The following is a 21,316-nucleotide window of genomic DNA, read 5'->3' as shown; positions in this document are numbered from 1 at the left end:
CCAAAGGTGGGGCATTGACCTCTGTGTGGAAATTCCATTCCTCACTTGTAGCATGTTCTTTCAGGTCGTCTCCTCTCTTTTTGTTCCCTCCAGTCATTTCTTCGTTGGTCTGTGCGATATCTGCTTGTCGTAAAATGTGCGTTTTCTGTTTCACCGCTCTTCCCTCTTTCCATTTCCTTGGCATGTTCCGCTGCTCTCGCCTCTGCTCTCGCTAGTGACAGGATGTTCTCCAATGAAGTTGGTTCCTTAAGTATTCTTGCTCTGAATTCTGTGTCACGACAGCCTTCTATGATCCGTAGCCTGATTGCTTGCTCGTTATCAAATTTATCAAATTCACAATGTGTCACCAATTTCCTCAGCCGTGTCGCGAAGTCGTCTAATGTTTCGCCGACTTGTTGACATGCGATGGTAAAAGTATATCGTTCGAAATCAATGTTTCGTTGCGGGTCGAATTTGGCTGTTAGACACTTCTTTAGTTGGTCATATGTTTTTGTTTCATCAGTCGGCAGTGTCACCAGAAGTTCTTCTACGTCGTCCCCTGCCAAGTTCAATAGTAGTCCCAGTTTCTTTCCAGCTGCTACATCTGTGTCGTCTACATATCTTTCAAACCGTCTGATCCACTTTTCCCACCTTATTCCTATTTGTGGCTCCGATAGGTTAAACGGTAGTGGTCTCCTGTATTGTGCGTTAGGCTTTGGATCTGCCATTTTTTCCTTCTTTCTTTATCTGTTCGTTCCTCTTTTATTTCCTCTTTTTCTTCTTCTTCTTTTGTTCTCTTGCTTTATCTTCCTTTCTCTTTTGTCTCTTTTCTTCCACTTATTTTCTTCTCCTTCTGCTTTGTTTTATTGTAATCTTTCTACTTTCCTTTTTCTTATGTGTCTCTTTTATTATTTTCTTTTCTCTTTCTTTGTTTATTTCTTCTTTGTCTTCTGTTTCTGCTCTCTCTACTTTCCTTTTTCTTATGTGTCTCTTTATTATTTTCTTTTCTCTTTCTTTGTTTATTTCTTCTTTGTCTTCTATTTCTGTTCTTTTCTTTTCGTTTTTAGCTTTTCTCTGCTTTTCTTGTCTTTCCTTTATTGTTTTCTGCTCCTTTTTCCTTTTTGCCTGACTCCTTGATGGCCACTCTCCTTATTTCTATGCCTTTTCTGCTTTTGTCCTTTTTCCTAAAATGGCCGCCGCTCTTCTCGCGAGATTTCGCGTTCGAAATCTCGCTTGCCTGGCCCCAAAATGGCCGCATCCCCGTTCTCGCCTCTGATTGGCTTAGCCGCCTGATCCCAAATTGGCCGCCGAGACTCTCGCGAGAGCTCGCGCCTATTTTGAGATTTCGCGCGTTCCTTCGCGCTTACCCCAGTTTTGCCGGATTGTTCGTCAGAGGCGGTCGGGTGGGCTCCGATGTCGCTTCTTTTCACTCCTCTTCTTCACTCTTCTTCTTTTGGGCACATCCAGGGTGGGCACCTGGTTCTTCTGATGTCGCTGGCGTCAAGATGCACGTCGGTTCCCTTCACACCCTTCGTCGCCAGTTGTCGTGTCTACGAGGTTGGCACTACGCAGCGCAATCACTCACGGACACAGGTAGGTGTGCTCACGATTCTTTATTTCTATATTGCATACAGCTAGTCACATGCACGTCCTTCTTCTTGGTCGCCCTGGTCGAATCTGTCCTCTTCCTGTCCCCTGACCGGATGTGGTGTCCGGTGACCTGGTCACCTCCCTCACGACCCACAGGGTCCTAGTGTCTGCTGTCCCTACTGTCCTGTCGCCTTGTCCGTCGTCTGTCTGTCAGGTCATGACACTGCTCTCGGGGAGAAAGATCTTTATTTTCCTTATTTTCCTGAGGATTAGGAAACAGGCCGAGACCACCATGCTTACGTGGTTTCCATACAAGAGTTTATTGTCCATAATCACCCCCAGGTTTTTTGCTTTCCTGGTGGGCGATGGGCGAGTGCCCAACTCGTCTGGCCACCACTCTGGGGTCCAGATATTGGAGTTGGACTGGCTACCGGGCGTTTTGGTGTGCTGCCGACTTGGGGGCTGATTTCACTGCGGTGGGGGCTGATTTCATTGATGGGGACCTGCGTGTGCATCGAAATAAACAAAGCAAAACAAATGTTTTTCAGCACACGCAGGTCTGTGTCTGACCGAGTGTGGTGGCCCCAGGCAGTGACGCACTGTGTTTGTCTCAGTGTGGCCGTGTGTTGTGGCCCCGGGCAGTGATGCACGGTGTGTGTCCCAGTCTGACCGTGTGTGGTGGGCCCCCGGCAGTGACGCACTGTGTTTGTCTCAGTGTGGCCGTGTGTGGTGGCCCTGGGCAGTGACGTACTGTGTTTGTCCCAGTCTGGCCGTGTGTGGTGGCCCCGGGCAGTGACGTACTGTGTTTGTCTCAGTGTGGCTGTGTGTTGTGGCCCCGGGCAGTGATGCACGGTGAGTGTCCCAGTGTGACCGTGTGTGGTGGGCCCCCGGCAGAGACGCACTGTGTTTGTCTCAGTGTGGCCGTGTGTGGTGGCCCCGGGCATTGACGCACTGTGTTTGTCTCAGTGTGGCCGTGTGTGGTGGCCCCGGGCAGTGACGTACTGTGTTTGTCTCAGTGTGGCCGTGTGTGGTGGCCCCGGGCAGTGATGCACGGTGAGTGTCCCAGTGTGACCGTGTGTGGTGGGCCCTCGGCAGTGACGCACTGTGTTTGTCTCAGTGTGGCCGTGTGTGGTGGCCCTGGGCAGTGACGTACTGTGTTTGTCCCAGTCTGGCCGTGTGTGGTGGCCCCGGGCAGTGACGTACTGTGTTTGTCTCAGTGTGGCCGTGTGTTGTGGCCCCGGGCAGTGATGCACGGTGAGTGTCCCAGTGTGACCGTGTGTGGTGGGCCCCCGGCAGTGACGCACTGTGTTTGTCTCAGTGTGGCCGTGTGTGGTGGCCCTGGGCAGTGACGTACTGTGTTTGTCCCAGTCTGGCCGTGTGTGGTGGCCACGGGCAGTGACGTACTGTGTTTGTCTCAGTGTGGCCGTGTGTGGTGGCCCCGGGCAGTGACGCACTGTGTTTGTCTCAGTGTGGCCGTGTGTGGTGGCCCTGGGCAGTGACGTACTGTGTTTGTCTCAGTGTGGCCGTGTGTGGTGGCCCCGGGCAGTGATGCACGGTGAGTGTCCCAGTGTGACCTTGTGTGGTGGGCCCCCGGCAGAGACGCACTGTGTTTGTCTCAGTGTGGCCGTGTGTGGTGGCCCCGGGCAGTGACGCACTGTGCTTGTCTCAGTGTGGCCGTGTGTGGTGGCCCTGGGCAGTGACGTACTGTGTTTGTCTCAGTGTGGCCGTGTGTGGTGGCCCCGGGCAGTGATGCACGGTGAGTGTCCCAGTGTGACCGTGTGTGGTGGGCCCCTGGCAGAGACGCACTGTGTTTGTCTCAGTGTGGCCGTGTGTGGTGGCCCTGGGCAGTGACGTACTGTGTTTGTCTCAGTGTGGCCGTGTGTGGTGGCCCGGGCAGTGTGACGTACTGTGTTTGTCTCAGTGTGGCCGTGTGTTGTGGCCCCGGGCAGTGATGCACGGTGAGTGTCCCAGTGTGACCGTGTGTGGTGGGCCCCCGGCAGTGACGCACTGTGTTTGTCTCAGTGTGGCCGTGTGTGGTGGCCCTGGGCAGTGACGTACTGTGTTTGTCCCAGTCTGGCCGTGTGTGGTGGCCACGGGCAGTGACGTACTGTGTTTGTCTCAGTGTGGCCGTGTGTGGTGGCCCCGGGCAGTGACGCACTGTGTTTGTCTCAGTGTGGCCGTGTGTGGTGGCCCTGGGCAGTGACGTACTGTGTTTGTCTCAGTGTGGCCGTGTGCGGTGGCCCCGGGCAGTGATGCACGGTGAGTGTCCCAGTGTGACCTTGTGTGGTGGGCCCCCGGCAGAGACGCACTGTGTTTGTCTCAGTGTGGCCGTGTGTGGTGGCCCCGGGCAGTGACGCACTGTGCTTGTCTCAGTGTGGCCGTGTGTGGTGGCCCTGGGCAGTGACGTACTGTGTTTGTCTCAGTGTGGCCGTGTGTGGTGGCCCCGGGCAGTGATGCACGGTGAGTGTCCCAGTGTGACCGTGTGTGGTGGGCCCCTGGCAGAGACGCACTGTGTTTGTCTCAGTGTGGCCGTGTGTGGTGGCCCTGGGCAGTGACGTACTGTGTTTGTCTCAGTGTGGCCGTGTGTGGTGGCCCGGGCAGTGTGACGCACTGTGTTTGCCCCAGTCTGACCGTGTGTGGTAGGCCCCAGGCAGTGATGCACGGTGAGTGTCCCTGTCTGACCGTGTGTGGTGGGCCCTCGGCAGTGACGCACTGGTAGTAGTGCTTGTCTCGGTTTGCTGGTGTGTCTTTGACCCCAGGCAGTGTGTCACAGACAGTGCTGCCCTCCTCTCGCACTGCACCCGTCAGCCCCTCCTCATGGAGGCCTCCATCGGGCGTCCCCCGGGAGCGCCCACACCTGCCCGTTAATGAGGCCTGGCAGCGCCTCCACGCTGATTAGCCACGCGTTAGGAGCTCTTAGCCGGCGCTCAGGTGCACGGAGGCCCCGGGGGCGCCGCCCAGCAGCCTGCGTTGCTAGGGCTCACCTGCCTGAGCAGCGCTGCTTGGGAGCGGTCGAGCGGGGTGGTCGGTGCTGCACCAGGGCGAGGGGCGCCGCCCTGCCGGCCGGCCGCGGGATGCAGACCCTCACAAACATCGTGTCCCAGCGGGGCGGGCGACTGGCGGAGGAGGAGATCAAATCATGGAGCAAACCCATGGAGGTGCAGGTGACGCAGAGGTGAGGATGAGGGGGAGGGGGGCGTCCGAGGTGAGGAGAGCACGGGGGAGCAGAAGAGAATGTGGGAGAGGGGGTGGCAGGTGGCCAGGGTGGGCGAGACGAAGGCAAAGAAAGAAGAGACGGGGAGAAAAAGAAGAGACATGTGGGTGGGGTCAGGGTGAGGGAGAAAGCCACCAGGTAGAGAGAGCGAATGAGGTTCATGGAGGGGCGGATGAAGGAAAAGAGAGGGGTCGAAGTGACAGATGGACAGAGAAAGTGGGAGGGATGGGAGAGTGAAAGGAAGGGGGGACGAGAGGTGACGAGGGAAGACGTCAGAGCCGCCAGAATCACGTCAGCAGTGGGGAGTGAGTGCAGAGAGGGATGGAGGGGCGCCGGTGACCCCAAGCGTCGAGGCATGTGGGTGGCACGCTGATGTCCAAAGCTAGGGCCCCATGCCCCCTACAGAAGTCCCGTCGTGTTTTTAACATGGGGGACGTCTCAGTGTGTTCATCGCGTGCGTTGACAGGCTCTGCAGAAACAATTCCTTGCACTGGCTCGTTCATTACTGAAACCAACACCCCTCTGATTGTGGGGCCCACGCGCGATGCCTCAGGTCGGGCAGTTCTGTGCATGTCGACATTTCAATAATTCTGTGGTTGAACCCTTTTCGAATCGAGAATTGTGACTCCTTCGCTGGTGAGCGGGGTTGAAAGGGGTGGGTGCAAATCTCGACAGCCAGTGTGGGGTCTAACACTCCGAATAAACTCTGCTAGATGGAGGCAGCATTATACCCGTCTGAGACTGGCTGAAGTTGCAAGCAGCGCCTCAAGGGCCCTTGTCCCCTCGTGCGCCATGAGCTAGGCTTCTAGCTGCTAAGGGGGCAGGAAGTCGCGCGCCAAGGCACAGTGCTCGACGTGTGACATGTGAGGGGAGCCTGACAGATTAAAATCTCCAAAAACGATAAAGCGGATACGAGCCAGAGGGGCGTCCAAGGATGAAAACGCTTCTGAATCCCAGAGGAGCGCTGAGGCGGGCTCCTAGTCAGGGCACAGTTCTGTAGATGACACTCCGGTGCCTGTGGTGTGTACCAAGGGATCCAGAGTCATGGTAAATGCTCTGGTGTGGCAGGAAACAAAAAGTCAAAGGGAAATCCCTGGGGTGTGTCAATACGTTACTGGTGTATATGCTCGCACGGTTGCACTATAGCCCCCAGTTAACAGGTTGCTGTAGATCACCGTCAGAAGAACAGAAGATTTTGTAATGATTCCCACAACGAAAAATATTTGTTAACAATCTAGAATTTTTTATTAAAAATGAAACAAAAATTTACAATAAAAATGTACACATTAAAATTTCAAAGGAACCTTTCCCTGAAAAGTAAAAGTTAATCCACAAGATGTCATTGAATGATAAAAAACTATAAAGCATATAAGTATATTCACATAACATTGCATATCATAAACATAGACATTGGTTATTATAGACGACACGTATAAAGAGAAGAAAAGAAACGAAAAAACGAAACGAAAAAACACCCCTTTAAAACGGTGGCACTTAGATGTTTCTACCACAGTTGATTCCTAGATCCACTAACAGAAAATGGCCTATGAGTTATAACACACATGTGACAATAATATATGTGCATCCAGTGCGTTTGGGCTAAGGGTGGATTCTCTCATCTAGAAATGCGTCGACGCGTTTCGGTGCTTTGCACTTGGTAATGTGGCACCTTCCTCAGGACTTCTTGATAGGGGTTTTCTGTACAAGAAAGACTTCACTTTCCCTAAATGAAGGCGAAAGGATAAAACACCGTTCCTTTTTCGGTGGGTCCTGGGCGCCAATTAGGTCGTTCCAGGACAATCGCTGTGGGATCACAGGCTGTATTTGGCCTCTGTGTGATCTATCACGCTTCTATTGGTGGTATTCCTTTATCCTCAAGTTTGATCTCGTCTTTTTCTTTATTCTTTTTGTTTTAAAACTTGTTTATCTTTAATGAATAAAAACTCGCTTTGAACGGGCATATATAGGGGGCCTCGCTGAGACTGGATATGTTCTTTGTGCGTGTTGCGCCTCGTTTCTGCCTCGTTCAATCTGCAGAGAGTGCAGATTGAACGAGGCAGAAACGAGGCGCAACACGCACAAAGAACATATCCAGTCTCAGCGAGGCCCCCTATATATGCCCGTTCAAAGCGAGTTTTTATTCATTAAAGATAAACAAGTTTTAAAACAAAAAGAATAAAGAAAAAGACGAGATCAAACTTGAGGATAAAGGAATACCACCAATAGAAGCGTGATAGATCACACAGAGGCCAAATACAGCCTGTGATCCCACAGCGATTGTCCTGGAACGACCTAATTGGCGCCCAGGACCCACCGAAAAAGGAACGGTGTTTTATCCTTTCGCCTTCATTTAGGGAAAGTGAAGTCTTTCTTGTACAGAAAAAAGTCAAAGGGAAATCCCTGGGGTGTGTCAATACGTTACTGGTGTATATGCTCGCACGGTTGCACTATAGCCCCCAGTTAACAGGTTGCTGTAGATCACCGTCAGAAGAACAGAAGATTTTGTAATGATTCCCACAACGAAAAATATTTGTTAACAATCTAGAATTTTTTATTAAAAATGAAACAAAAATTTACAATGAAAATGTACACATTAAAATTTCAAAGGAACCTTTCCCTGAAAAGTAAAAGTTAATCCACAAGATGTCATTGAATGATAAAAAACTATAAAGCATATAAGTATATTCACATAACATTGCATATCATAAACATAGACATTGGTTATTATAGACGACACGTATAAAGAGAAGAAAAGAAACGAAAAAACGAAACGAAAAAACACCCCTTTAAAACGGTGGCACTTAGATGTTTCTACCACAGTTGATTCCTAGATCCACTAACAGAAAATGGCCTATGAGTTATAACACACATGTGACAATAATATATGTGCATCCAGTGCGTTTGGGCTAAGGGTGGATTCTCTCATCTAGAAATGCGTCGACGCGTTTCGGTGCTTTGCACTTGGTAATGTGGCACCTTCCTCAGGACTTCTTGATAGGGGTTTTCTGTACAAGAAAGACTTCACTTTCCCTAAATGAAGGCGAAAGGATAAAACACCGTTCCTTTTTCGGTGGGTCCTGGGCGCCAATTAGGTCGTTCCAGGACAATCGCTGTGGGATCACAGGCTGTATTTGGCCTCTGTGTGATCTATCACGCTTCTATTGGTGGTATTCCTTTATCCTCAAGTTTGATCTCGTCTTTTTCTTTATTCTTTTTGTTTTAAAACTTGTTTATCTTTAATGAATAAAAACTCGCTTTGAACGGGCATATATAGGGGGCCTCGCTGAGACTGGATATGTTCTTTGTGCGTGTTGCGCCTCGTTTCTGCCTCGTTCAATCTGCACTCTCTGCAGATTGAACGAGGCAGAAACGAGGCGCAACACGCACAAAGAACATATCCAGTCTCAGCGAGGCCCCCTATATATGCCCGTTCAAAGCGAGTTTTTATTCATTAAAGATAAACAAGTTTTAAAACAAAAAGAATAAAGAAAAAGACGAGATCAAACTTGAGGATAAAGGAATACCACCAATAGAAGCGTGATAGATCACACAGAGGCCAAATACAGCCTGTGATCCCACAGCGATTGTCCTGGAACGACCTAATTGGCGCCCAGGACCCACCGAAAAAGGAACGGTGTTTTATCCTTTCGCCTTCATTTAGGGAAAGTGAAGTCTTTCTTGTACAGAAAACCCCTATCAAGAAGTCCTGAAGAAGGTGCCACATTACCAAGTGCAAAGCACCGAAACGCGTCGACGCATTTCTAGATGAGAGAATCCACCCTTAGCCCAAACGCACTGGATGCACATATATTATTGTCACATGTGTGTTATAACTCATAGGCCATTTTCTGTTAGTGGATCTAGGAATCAACTGTGGTAGAAACATCTAAGTGCCACCGTTTTAAAGGGGTGTTTTTTCGTTTCGTTTTTTCGTTTCTTTTCTTCTCTTTATACGTGTCGTCTATAATAACCAATGTCTATGTTTATGATATGCAATGTTATGTGAATATACTTATATGCTTTATAGTTTTTTATCATTCAATGACATCTTGTGGATTAACTTTTACTTTTCAGGGAAAGGTTCCTTTGAAATTTTAATGTGTACATTTTCATTGTAAATTTTTGTTTCATTTTTAATAAAAAATTCTAGATTGTTAACAAATATTTTTCGTTGTGGGAATCATTACAAAATCTTCTGTTCTTCTGACGGTGATCTACAGCAACCTGTTAACTGGGGGCTATAGTGCAACCGTGCGAGCATATACACCAGTAACGTATTGACACACCCCAGGGATTTCCCTTTGACTTTTTGTCCTTTGTGCCCTGTTCCCTGGCGACAGTGGGGTAACCTCTCTTTTGAAATCTGTGGCAGGAAACAAGCCTGGGTAAAGCCAATAGGTCTCCCCTTTATAATGTGTGTGGTAAGCTATTGATTTTGTCAATGGTTGTTTGTAAAGCCATTCTTGAAAAGGTAAAATAGAAATACTGGAGAAAAAGCAAACACCCATTCCTGGGTGTGTCGAAACTGAACCATGAAGTTCGGCTGGACCAGGGATTTGGATTTGAATCTATGTAATTGTGACGGCTGTTCAATTATGGATACTGTCCACTTCTTGTTTTTTTGTGATCACTTCAAAGACATTAGGAAAAAAATCATCATACCCTTGTTAAAGGGGAAAGGGTTTAGGCAGGTCAAACCAGCTTTATTGTACCTCCAATTGTTAGCAGAAATATGGGAAATTTATAATGTGGCTAAGTTTCTAACCATTGCGGTGAGATTGGGCAAAAAGATCAATTGGTCTTAGAACATCTACCACTAATATTGTCCATTGTAACTTGAATAAAGTTTTTTACTTTGTAAATTCTTATTGATGCATCTTTTAATCATAGAATGTTGTATATATTGTTGCTTTTTTATCCTTGAAACCATGTGCTGCATGTTTTAAATGGGTATTCTCCCCCTTTTTCCATGCTGTATTTTCTCATTGTCATGCTGCCTGGTGATTCGTGGACCACTTTTTATGTGTCTTGTACTTTTATGGTTTTTGTAAATTGAACCGAATAAAGTATTTCTTGACTTGACTTGAACCATGAAGTCAATTGTTGTAAACTTGTTCTCCTCCCAACATGGCCCCCTGCTGTCATTAGTCCTTCCTCTATGTTCCCACCTACTAAGCCTCCCACAATACCTGTGTACATTCTATGTTGTACTTGAATGTTCCACACTTGTCAGTTGATGGTCTGGTCATCTGGCGAGGTGTGTTGCTCTGCTGTATCTCCATAAACCTATCTTGCAACTACTAAGAAGTGTCATGTTGGGAGAAGCACATGTTTACTACATCAATACACTACATTTTTAAAAATAGCAGGCTTATGTTTCAAATTGCAAGCAAGGATCAGAATGTAAATGGTGAATCAGCAAGCACTGGCACCGCCATGAAGCTAGTACAAGTTCTATAGGCCATAAACTTCTTGGAAGGAGTGTTTCAATGGGAAGGTAGCCTAGAGATACATTAACGGACAACTGTGTTCAAACAGCTTCAAAGAAATGGTGAGTTTATTAGGAAGCAAAGGGATTGTGCATAAAAAGTTTTTATTATATCATCTGCAAACTGACGGTGAGGTTGAGAAGTTCAACCGGACGTTAAAGGACAGCATGCAGCTTACCAAGAGTGAACTGTGGAGCTGGTGAGAAGAAATTAAAAAAAAGGAGGGGAGAGGTACAGGCGTTTACCTCCTGCAACCACTGGCAAAATCACTTTCGAAATGTTTAGAAGAAGAAAGGAGTGTGCTCAAGTGAGTCCATTGCCTATTAGAGAAGGACGGGGAAGAAAAATGTGAGCGATGCGAGGGCAGAGAGCATGGAGAAGGAACTAATTGAGTAAGCAAGGAGAAAAGTAAACTATAATTCTTGTAAAGTTATATGTAAAACAACTGTACATGTGAATGATGTGGTAATGGTCAAAGTACCTGGATCGGATTCCAAATTTAGGGCCCGATTCACAAAAGTAATCTGAGAAAAAATCCTAACTTTACGATTTTAGGTATTCACAAAAGGCATTTAGGAGTAGTAAAGGTAGGAGTCCTAACTTTACTACTCCTAAACTGAGGCAAAATCCCAACTTTACGACTTGCGGTATTCACAAAAGGCATTTTAGGAGTAGTGAAGTTAAGAATTCTAACTTTACTACTCCTAAACTGAGACAAAATCCTAACTTTATGACTTTCGGTATTCACTAAAGGCCTTTAGGAGTAATAAAGTTAGGAATCCTAACTTTACACTCCTAAGTGCCTTTCGTGAATACCGAAAGTCGTAAAGTTAGGATTTTGTCTCTGATTACTTTTGTGAAACGGACCCTACTTAAGCAGTAGTTGTCAAGAACATTGTTTAAACCTGCTGGTAAATTCAAAGATTGTCGCATTTGGAGTCTTAATCATCTGACTAATAACAGGAGAAATGACTCAAAAAATTGTAGTACTGATTTCACCCATAGAACTAAGGAAAAGGTAGTGTTATAAATCTGTTGGTGGATAAATTCCTTAAGGGAGACCTATAGAAGTCTGAAATTTCTAAAGACTTTCTATTCGGCTTGTTAGATTTGCTCTGGGTTTTCACAGCCATTTTGGTTGAACAGTTTTCATTAATAATAATACTGTTGCTTATTTCTGTTTAGTGTTTTGATTTTTATCCATTTATAACCACTTTCCTCACCTTTTTGTTTTTTTCTGCTGTTTCTCTATTTCTTCTCTTTCTCTGTTTCTGTGGTGTCAGTATTTCCATTAAAAGGAAGATGTGAGGCATTTGTCCTTGCAGTTTAATATTTCCGGTGCTTGGAATTCCCCATGGGGTTCCATTCTGGAATGAGACCATGTAAAACCAGTGTTTGTTCCATTTGTCTTTTGGGGGAAACAACACTTACAACACAACTTTTACAACGCACTACCTTTACAACAAAACTTTTACAACGCAACATCCATTACAACGCATGCCATTACAACGCAACCATTACAATGCATGTCACTACAACGCATACCACTACAACGCATATCATTACAACTCAGTCATTACAATGCATACCATTACAACGCATACCTACACTATCCAACACTTACCCTACTGTTGCACCCCCTGGAGTTAGAATAGTCATTTTTACCCCTACACTATCCAATACTTACCCTACTGTTGCACCCCCTGGAGTTAGAATAGTAATTTTACCCCAACACTATCCAACACTTACCCTACTGTTGCAACCCCTGGAGTTAGAATAGTAATTTTTACCCCGACACTTACCCTACTGTTGCACCCCCCTGGAGTTAGAATAGTAATTTTTACCCCTACACTATCCAATACTTACCATACATGTAATGTACTGGTATGCGTTGTAATGGTATGCGTTGTAAATGTTGTATGCGTTGTAGTGAAATGCGTTGTAAAGGTAGTTTCAAAGAATTCGTTGTAATGGCATGCGTTGTAATGGAATGCGTTTTAATGGATGTTGCGGTGTAAAAAATGCGTTGTAAAGGTATGTGTTGTAAAAGTATGCGTTGGAACGACATACATCCGTCTTTTGGGAGTGTTAGTTGGGAACAGCTGGTGGATGAGTTACACCTGTATTTTATTTTACCTATTATTGTATAGGAATAGTATAACAAGAATTCTGTCAACGTAACAGGTACAGTATTACATAGAAGCAAAATGCATACTACCCAAGGAACACGTTCCTCACACTTCTCTGTACAACAGGGTCACCAGGCATTTGGCTAAATTGTAGTTAGTCGATGAGGACAACCTTCCTCACCCAAGATGGCTGGTTGTGTGAGCCTGAGTGCAAAAGAGCGATCTCTGTCTGCAGTCTAGTCCTTGTGAACAAAGGTTTGACCACTGTTAAGATAGTGCAGCATGATTTAAACCATCCCTCAAACTGTGCAGTGACCACTGTTCTATTTGGGGAGAGACTCATTCTCACCAGACCAGCAATGTGTCACTGACCAGCTCCTGTGACACATTGAGCACAGGAGACAAGGTGAAGCCTGAGCCAATTGGGGAGATATCTACAACCACAGGGACCATTGATGGCTTAGCAGAGTGTTAAAGTGCGGCAACAAGCAAGGAGAATGCCAGCCTGGGACTCCCTGCCAATAAATTCAAGTTCAAGTTCGGGAATTTATATAGCGCACTACTCACCCGGAGGGTCTCAAGGCGCTAGAGGGAGGGGTTCATAATTTGTCGAATAACCAGGTTTTCAGTTCTTTTCTGAAGGAGATGTGGTTCTGAGTAAGGCGGAGGTGGGTGGGGAGTGAGTTCCAGGTCTTGGCAGCCAGAAAAGAGAAGGATCTGCTACCCATGGTGGATTTTCGGATGCGCGGGACTGCGGCGAGGGCTTGATTGGATGATCTTAGTTGGCGGGTGGGTTTGTAGAAGGACAGTCGAGTGTTGAGGCATTCGGGTCCTAGATTATGAAGGGCCTTGTGTGCGTGGGTGAGAAGGCGGAAAGTAATTCTTTTGTTGACGGGAAGCCAGTGGAGGTCTTTTAGGTGTCCGGTGATGTGATCTTGGCACGGGATGTCTAATATGAGTCTCGCTGACGCGTTTTGAACGATTGGCGGTCAGAGGCCAACCGCAGACCATCTGGCTCAATCCTTCCCCAGTGTTCTTATATGTCCCCCAAACTTTGACATTCTCTGCCAAGGGAATTAAGAATGGAGTCCAATGAGATTATGTTAAGGAAGATGATCAAAACATGGCTGTACCCTCATTCGTTTAACTTAGACACCAGCTCTAGACGGTTGATGGTGCACACTCGACTCACTTAGTGCTGGAAAGCCTCATGGTAGCTATGTGCTGTATACATTTGCATAAGATAAGATGTGGGTAAAAGTTGCCCCCAGGAGCTAGCAGCAATTAGGGTCTATCGAGGAACCACAGAACCACCAGCAGTCTGTCGAGGGGAAAGAATGATCCGAGCACTCCTGCAGGTAGGAGAATCGGAGCACACCTGAAGCACGGCCGCCAGAGGTAGAAAAGCCAACAACTGATACTGGGTAGGTGCTATCAGGTGCTTTACTTGCCTTGGGAAAATGGTGCAGTGCCCCTCAACTCCTGCAATGTTGCCTCAGGGGGGAGATCTTTGCCTTAAACCTGCAACCGCTTCCATTGTTGCTAGTTTTGTGAGAATTGCTTTTCCCCGTGTAGTTCGCCTTTTAATCCCATGAGTAGCCTGCAGGTATGTGGAGCAGAGGCTGAAGAAATTAGAACAGGCCATGCAGATGAACTGTACTCTCCATACTCTCCTGAGAGCAGTTGACTTTTCCATAGCTGCCACGTTCTCCAGTTGCTTATGATTTCAAAGGAGTGACATTCTAATGCCAAATGTGTGACACTTCGAGTGACTCTTTCTCAAGAGTAAAGCCAAGCAGTGAAGTCCATGTAAAGAGATCAATATCAGAAAGTACCTTATTTTTAGCATTGAATCTCTAAAAGAGCCTTGAAACTGCAGCAAAACCCCTGAAACAGAAGGTCACTAACCTACCTTCCCTTTCTAAGATGATGAAATGAAATAAAATGAAACAACGATTTGTAAAGCGCGATGGCTACCCTAAGGCGTCCCAGCTCTGCGGAGGTCGGGGCAAAGGCAGAGCTGCAGGGAGTTACACAGGTTTGTTGAAAAGCCAGGTTTTCAGGAGCTTTCGGAATGTCAGTAGTTTGGGCTCTGATCTGATTGTGAGAGCAAGCGTGTTCCAGAGCTTGGCAAGGTTGTAAGAAAGTGAGCGGCTCCCGCACCTAGCACTTTTAACTCTGGGTACTGTGGTGAGGTAAGAGGCTCCAGATCTTAGGTGTCTATTGGGGTGGTAGGCGTTTACAAGGGGAAGGTTGATGGTGGGACCTGTTCCCCAGTAGGACTGGTGGCCGATGCACATGGCCTTGAAATCCATCCTTGCTTTTACTGGGAGCCAATGGAGGTCCTTCAGTCGGGTTTTAACTGAAGCTCGGCGAGGGATTTGAAGAAGGGTCCTGGCTGCGCAGATCTGAATAATTTGGAGTTTGTTTAGGGTGGACTGCGGAGCCCCAAGGTATAGGGCGTTCCCACAGTCCAAACGCGATTAGATAAGGCCTTGCACCATGATCCGTCTTGAGTGAAAAGGGAGAAGGGATCTTGCGCAGTAGTCTCAGGAGCCAAAAACAGATGGCAGATAGCTTGGCAGCTTGGTAATTAAAATTGAGTGACTTGTCCAGCCATATGCTGAGGCTTTTGATTAATTCTTTGGGTGGAGGGGGACAGCCCAGGTATGGGGGCCAGATAGGATCAATGGTCTTGTCAAAGGTGTTTCCAAGGTGCATGAGCTCTGTTTTTTCCCCATTTAATTTTAAACAGGAGGATGACATCCATGAGGTGACTGCTTCCAGGCATTTATATAGGCCATGGTGTGAGTTGAAGGGGGGATCTAGAGCCACCACTAGCTGTGTGTCGTCCGCATAGGTGACAATTTTTACTCCAAAGGGGCGGATGACCTCAGCCAGTGGGCTCATATAAACATTAAAAAGGGTGGGGCTTAGGGAGGAGCCCTGTGGCACCCCACACTTCAGGGGTTTGCTGGGGGAGGTATGTTCTTTCTCGAATACCTGGAAGGAGCGATCTGCGAGAAAGGACTTAAGCCAGGTGATTGTCATTCCCGAGATGCCCACCTTGCTGAGACGGTGGAGTAAGATGTTATGGTTTACAGTGTCGAAGGCGGCACTAAGGTCAAGGAGAATGATGGCTGTCGAACCACCGTTGTCCAAGATCCTTCTTGCCTCCTCCGTCACCGCAACCAGGGCCGTTTCGGTCCCATGGAGGGGCCGAAAGCCTGTCTGAGATGGGTCAAGTATAGTGTTTGACTCCAGAAAATTTGTCACAACTGAGTTGACATACTTTTTTAGGAGTTTACTGAGCCAAGGTAGTAGGGAAATGGGTCTGTAGTTGGAGGGGTTGTTCTGATCCAAGCTCGTTTTTTTTTTTAGAAGGGTCTTAACCATAGCTTGTTTCCAAGGGGGTGGGACGTTGCCGGTGTGTAGGGAGGTGTTGAGCAAGTCCAGAATAGTGGGTTAGATGTGATGGGTGATCGGGAGGAGAATTCACGGAGGGGCCGGGTCATTTGGTGAGCCTGATTTAACCGGCTGCATGATTCCCTCTAAGTTGCTGAGGTCCAAAGGAGGGAGGTGTTCCAGTGTGACTGGGGGAGGTGGCAAGGGATCTAGAGAGCAACTGGCCAGAGGGGCGAGGTGGGTGAAAGAAGAATTAATTGTTTCAATTTTACGGAGGAAGAATTCTGCTAGGTCATTGCAGTGAGCATGGACATTGCCATGCTCCTTAGGTGTCTCTGGTAGTTGGAGGAGGGATTTCGCTATCCGATAGATTTCCTTAGGTTTCGAGGCTGCCTTTATTAATTTTTTCTCAAAGTACGTTGCTTGAGATAGTTTCATGCTGGTTTTGTAGGTTTTTATTGCCACTCTGTAGGTCATTTTTCCAGTTGGTGAGTAGTCAAGGCGCCATTTCCTCTCAATTTTTTTACAATTGCGTTTTGCTTCCCGTAGGTCGGTGGTATACCATGGGGCAGTTGTGTTCCCGCGTTTGGGGTTGATGTTTTTGAGTGGGATCACCAGATCGAGGGATTTAGTGATCCAGGTGTTATAGTTCTCATTCCCCTCTATGGGATTGCAGGTTATGGGCGGTTTGGCCGATTCAAGCCTCTCCAGCCATTCTGGCTGGGGAAGTTTGGACTAGTTCCGGGATTTTTGGACTGCTACGGGTTTGGATAGGTGGGAGTTGGGGGCAGTTCACGTGAGAGGGATAAGAAAGTGGTCTTTCCAGGGGAGGGGAGAAGGGCTTCCAATTTGTACGTTAGGGCAGTTACTGAAGATAGGGTCCAGGAGGTGACCTTTTTGATGGGTGGGCACGAGGACCCGTTGTAGGAGTTCGAGGGCGTCTAGACTGGAGGTTATTTCTTTGGTGTTAGGGTCATTAGGGTCGTCAAAGTGAGTGTTAAGATCTCCTAGGAGGGTGAAGTTTGCAGGGCTATAGGCAAGGTTTGCTATGATTGGTGCTATGATTGGTTTGCTATGATTGTACTGAAACAATTGTGGCACCATGATACAGAGTCAACAAGGGTTACCAGCCGGACTGTATTTTATGCCCCTGACAATAAACATACTGGGGAAAGCAGTAAAATAATATATAAAAAAGGACCAAAAAGAAGGACATGAATAAATCACAGAGAAGTTATTTGAGAGCTGTTTAAATAATGTATTGTTTAATGATTAACGAAAAAAGAGGAGGGGTAATTGCCAGGTTGCAAAAGATTACTGCGAATTTCAGACAAATAATGTTTCACCTAAAACTTGTGGAATGGTAAAATTTTAAGCAAATGGCCTGTATTCTTTTCTGGTCATTTTTAGGTTTCAATGAATGCTAGGATCGATGCCTAAGTTAAAGCTTAACATTTCACAAGTCACAAGGAGAAAGTCTGCAACACAAATATCGTGTGCGCCGTGCCCACCTCGGCTCCATAACTGAGTGCACTCTTTTAGGGAGACACAACCATCTGTGTTGAGTGACTGACGCAATGTTTATAATTATGCTCCCGGAGCCGTGCAGCAGCGTCCTCTGGGTGGCAGGAAGTCATCTGTGGCCAATCAGAGCATTAGCTAGGCTTGAAGCGGCTCAAGAAAAGACAAGCCCGCCTCTTATTTGTTACTATGTAGCACATTAAGTTAGTGTGGAGCAACAGATACGTCGGGCGCAGGCTGAGAGTGCTGTACGCCTAGCAACCAGTCACCTATCATCGACCTTGGCCCACCTTGCGTATAACTGACTGCCCGGAGTAGCACAGCAACAAGCGTGCTATATCAACACTGCTCTGGTGCAGTACCTCATCATGAACTCTGAACTATTCAATTAATATGTGCAGTGATGCTGACACCAGGACTAAAATTCGTTAGGCTAACCAGTGATGCGTGGCACTTGGCAGTGCTGCTCTTCTCGGGCTATTGCAATACATAGTGTACGGTTTTGTGACTGGGTGGAGGAAATTTGCGACGCTCGTGCTGATCATGAGTTCCTTGAGATTGGTTGGGCAGTCTTGTTTACCCATTAGCCAGAATTAATTATTTATTTCCAGGTGGATAAGCACCTTCCTTCCCTTTCCTCAGACACCACCTGGCTCTTCCGCCTCCTCATCTGCATCTGATCCTCCCTCTAACTGTTTGTTGAAATGACTGCATCTGAAAAGAGTGTCTAGGGATTCTTTCTTTCTGGCTTGGCCACACAAGGATTCGTGGCCCTCACCAATTCTGGTGTGTTCTTAGTTTTCCAGTCCACACAAAAAGTATACATTTGCTCCTATGACTGGTTTACAGCGCTTAAATGAAGGCCACCCCATGGAACCCGAAGCAGTTTTGGTAAATTTGCAAAACCAGAATGATACTGAGAAGGCAATGTTCCCTTACTTTGCAAACATTTATTTATTTTCGTCCAAACCATTTCATTACGTGGGGTGTCTGTGGGGTGTCTGTAGCAGTCGCCAGTGGTGTCCTTGTCTCAGTCTTGTCTACTGCAGTAGGTAGTTTGCTTTGGTTGTCCAACTGTCCATGACTTCCATGTTCATAAACTCTCAACCGTTGATCGAAATGAGCTCAATCAACTTTATTACATTCGTAAATTGTCTGCAGCTCCTCACTAAACTTCTGGGGATTCTCTCAGACCTTGGGAAGTCATCTGGTGATACTAAGAAGATCAGAGGGTGCCCAAGCAGCTTGGTCGATAACCTTGCCTTCGTCCATCGGTCCTGGTACTCTCACGGGGACACGTGTATCTGAATGGCCATCAGCATCCTCGCTGTCCGCGTCACTGAAGGAGGGAGCGGTTCTACTGGGTCAGGGTCTCTCTTCTGACTCTCGAGGCCTTCATGTTGCTCCTGGGTTAAGACTAGTCTAGGTAGCACTCAAACGATGTGCCTGTCCACTCCAAGCTTTCTTCAGGCAGCGATGCATCAATTGTGATTTCGCTAGAGGATGCACACAGGATGTCGCCATGTCAGCCTTTCTTGTCCTTGTAGTTGTTGCACTGCAGCTTGCAGTGCTGTCATTCACTGCACCCGCTTGCACCCGCTTGCAATCAAGGATCAGCGGAGACCGACGGAGGTGTCTGTCTCAGCTGAGCCTTGATTGCATCCTGTCTGCTTGCCCAGCAGCCGGCACTGCATCGTCCAGTGCTGGGGCACATCCAAAGACTTCAAACCCACTAGGTGGGCTGGGGAAATCCAGCATATCTAGGGGATCCTCCTCTTTGTCTTCCTTACCATGGTCAGTGATTTGAGTAAAGTGGAACAAGCCTCAACTCTATGCCACGTATGGATCTCTCAGTTTTCTTGGCTGTCTTTAGGACCCCATTAATGAGATTTCTGCTGGCGTTTTAAGGCTTCCTCGTGACAGTTCAGGAAAGCCTGCCGTTGATCTGGAAAAGTCAGATTTTTTAGGTCCTTTTCATTATTTTGAGATTGTACATTCAATATCAAAGGAACTTTCCTTTGGAAAAATGTTTATTCCTCTTTTCCGCAGAGTACTCGTGCCAGTTCTTTAGATACTTGCACATGCTGTTTTAGAAATAATGAATTCAATTTTCCACTGTTACCCACACTCTTTCCAGCAGTAAAGGATTCATATTGTATGTCGCATAGTACATCAGCTGATCCCAGTGAAGGAGAGAGGATAGAAATGCTGCACCAGGGTGAAGGAAATAGGAGGTCTGAGGATCTCTGGCCTCTCATGCCAAGGAGGGAGCATGGAAGTGCTCATTCATGCTTGCCGAACCATCAATTCTGCCACCAGTGATTCTGCTCCATACGTCTTGCAAGAACATACGGCATCCCTTGTGATTGGCAGGTAGCCGCGTTCTCCTGATCAGCCAGTTCCTGCCACGTATGCCATCTCTCATTTACTACGGCAATGTGAAACTAACTCTTGGCTGGTCTTGGTTTAATATAAAAAATGGGTTCCAACCCTCCTGAAGACAGTTAGCACATTTTGTGTACGCCCATAACCCTCGGATCCTCCGCCCCTGCACTCGCCAATCAGGCAGTGTAATTTCAGGCTTGCTAGTAACTCTCGTCCTGATGATGATCTATGTATCTCAGTATAGATAGAAACGTTGTTGACTCTTTAGACAGTATGCATGTTAAACCCATGTGTTAAAGCCAGTGCATTACTGTCTACTTCTTAAAAGCTTGCCCTCACTATTTCTATTGGCGATAAGCTCTTCAGTTTTGCCTGAGAATTTTTTTTTGTTTATTTGTGAATGTCTTAATGTTTTGTTCTTAAAGAATACAGGACTGTGTCCTACTCAATTACACTCTGTTTGATCACAAATACTCACTTTTTGAAATTATTAAATCTAAATATCCGGCTGGACATAGTGAATCAATATAGTACTGATTCTGGTCTATATTAATTTTTTCTGAATATTATTGTTTGAAGGACCAATTGTTCTAAATAACCTGCCAAAACCACATCAAGGTCACTGCCCACCTTGCAACCAGGATATTGCCATTCCATTTTGATATATCATTAAATGACCTACATGTTTTTGTTTCAAAATTCCCCTGACATCAAGTTATTCTGATTGTTGGGATTGGGTGTGAATGCACATATCTTTCGGTGATTTATCAAGGGGAATTTGTGGTGCTGTTCGGTTGTCTAAACCCTTTCCCCTTGGTCTGAGGCGGTGTCTGTTTTTTTCATACATCTCCATTCACACTGATCCAGCGCCCCTATAGAAATTCTGTCTCAACTACACTATTCATTACCTTATACTCACCATCCTATAACATCACCAAAGGCCCATGTGACTGAGACAGAGAAATTGAGCAACTTAATCATGTGGCCTAATTATTTAGCTATCTAATTTTTATATGTACATTATATACAACTGCAGTATAACATTCTGACCATTAGTAAATAATGAAAACAATTAATTAAGCCACTTTTTGGCCAATGAATCTACTGATGGTAACGACTAAATTAATCAAGACCAGCTCGACGTTTTAAGTCTTTTATTTTTAAAAGTTAAAGCTTTTTATTTCCAAACACTTTATTAGCTCTTTTAATATTTGCAAACATTTTTATTTAATCAGTATCTTTTAATGGCACAAAAGTCTGGCATTTCAAAATTGTTCGAAATCATGAATTAAAGCAAACAAACCCTAATACCCTAAATTAAGCTTTCTGACATTTAAATGTATTAATCAATCTTACGTGTCCCAAGAAATCGGACAGCACTTCGCCCTCAGGAACAGTCAGCCCCGCTCCTCTCAAAGGGCTTAGTCTTTATACCTTTCTAACTCAATAATCTAACTAAAATGTTATTATTTAATGTTTTTCAGCAACCTGATTGGTTCCTAGTCGTCAGACCATCTTGAGGCCACTTTTGCAACACACGAGAACGTTATTGCCATTGTCCTTTCACGTGAAGCGACACCGGCTTCCGAAGTTTGAAACATTTT

The 21,316-nt window shown here is 46.4% G+C and overlaps 1 protein-coding gene across 1 annotated transcript in view; it reads left to right on the top strand.

Moving 5' to 3' along the window:
• Positions 1-4,643: 4,643 nt before the first annotated feature.
• Positions 4,644-21,316, top strand: part of CNGA4 (cyclic nucleotide gated channel subunit alpha 4) — a 156,926-nt gene continuing 140,253 nt past the window's right edge. The window contains exon 1 of the mRNA XM_086935993.1: positions 4,644-4,744. Within this exon, the coding sequence (XP_086792119.1) occupies positions 4,644-4,744 (101 nt within the window). The remainder of the gene's footprint in view (positions 4,745-21,316) is intronic.

The sequence above is a fragment of the Lissotriton vulgaris genome, chromosome 8 (genome assembly GCF_964263255.1).
Source record: "Lissotriton vulgaris chromosome 8, aLisVul1.2, whole genome shotgun sequence".
Lineage (NCBI taxonomy): Eukaryota > Metazoa > Chordata > Amphibia > Caudata > Salamandridae > Lissotriton > Lissotriton vulgaris.
Note: the sequence above shows the minus strand (reverse complement) of the source record. Positions and strands in the feature narration are given on the sequence as shown.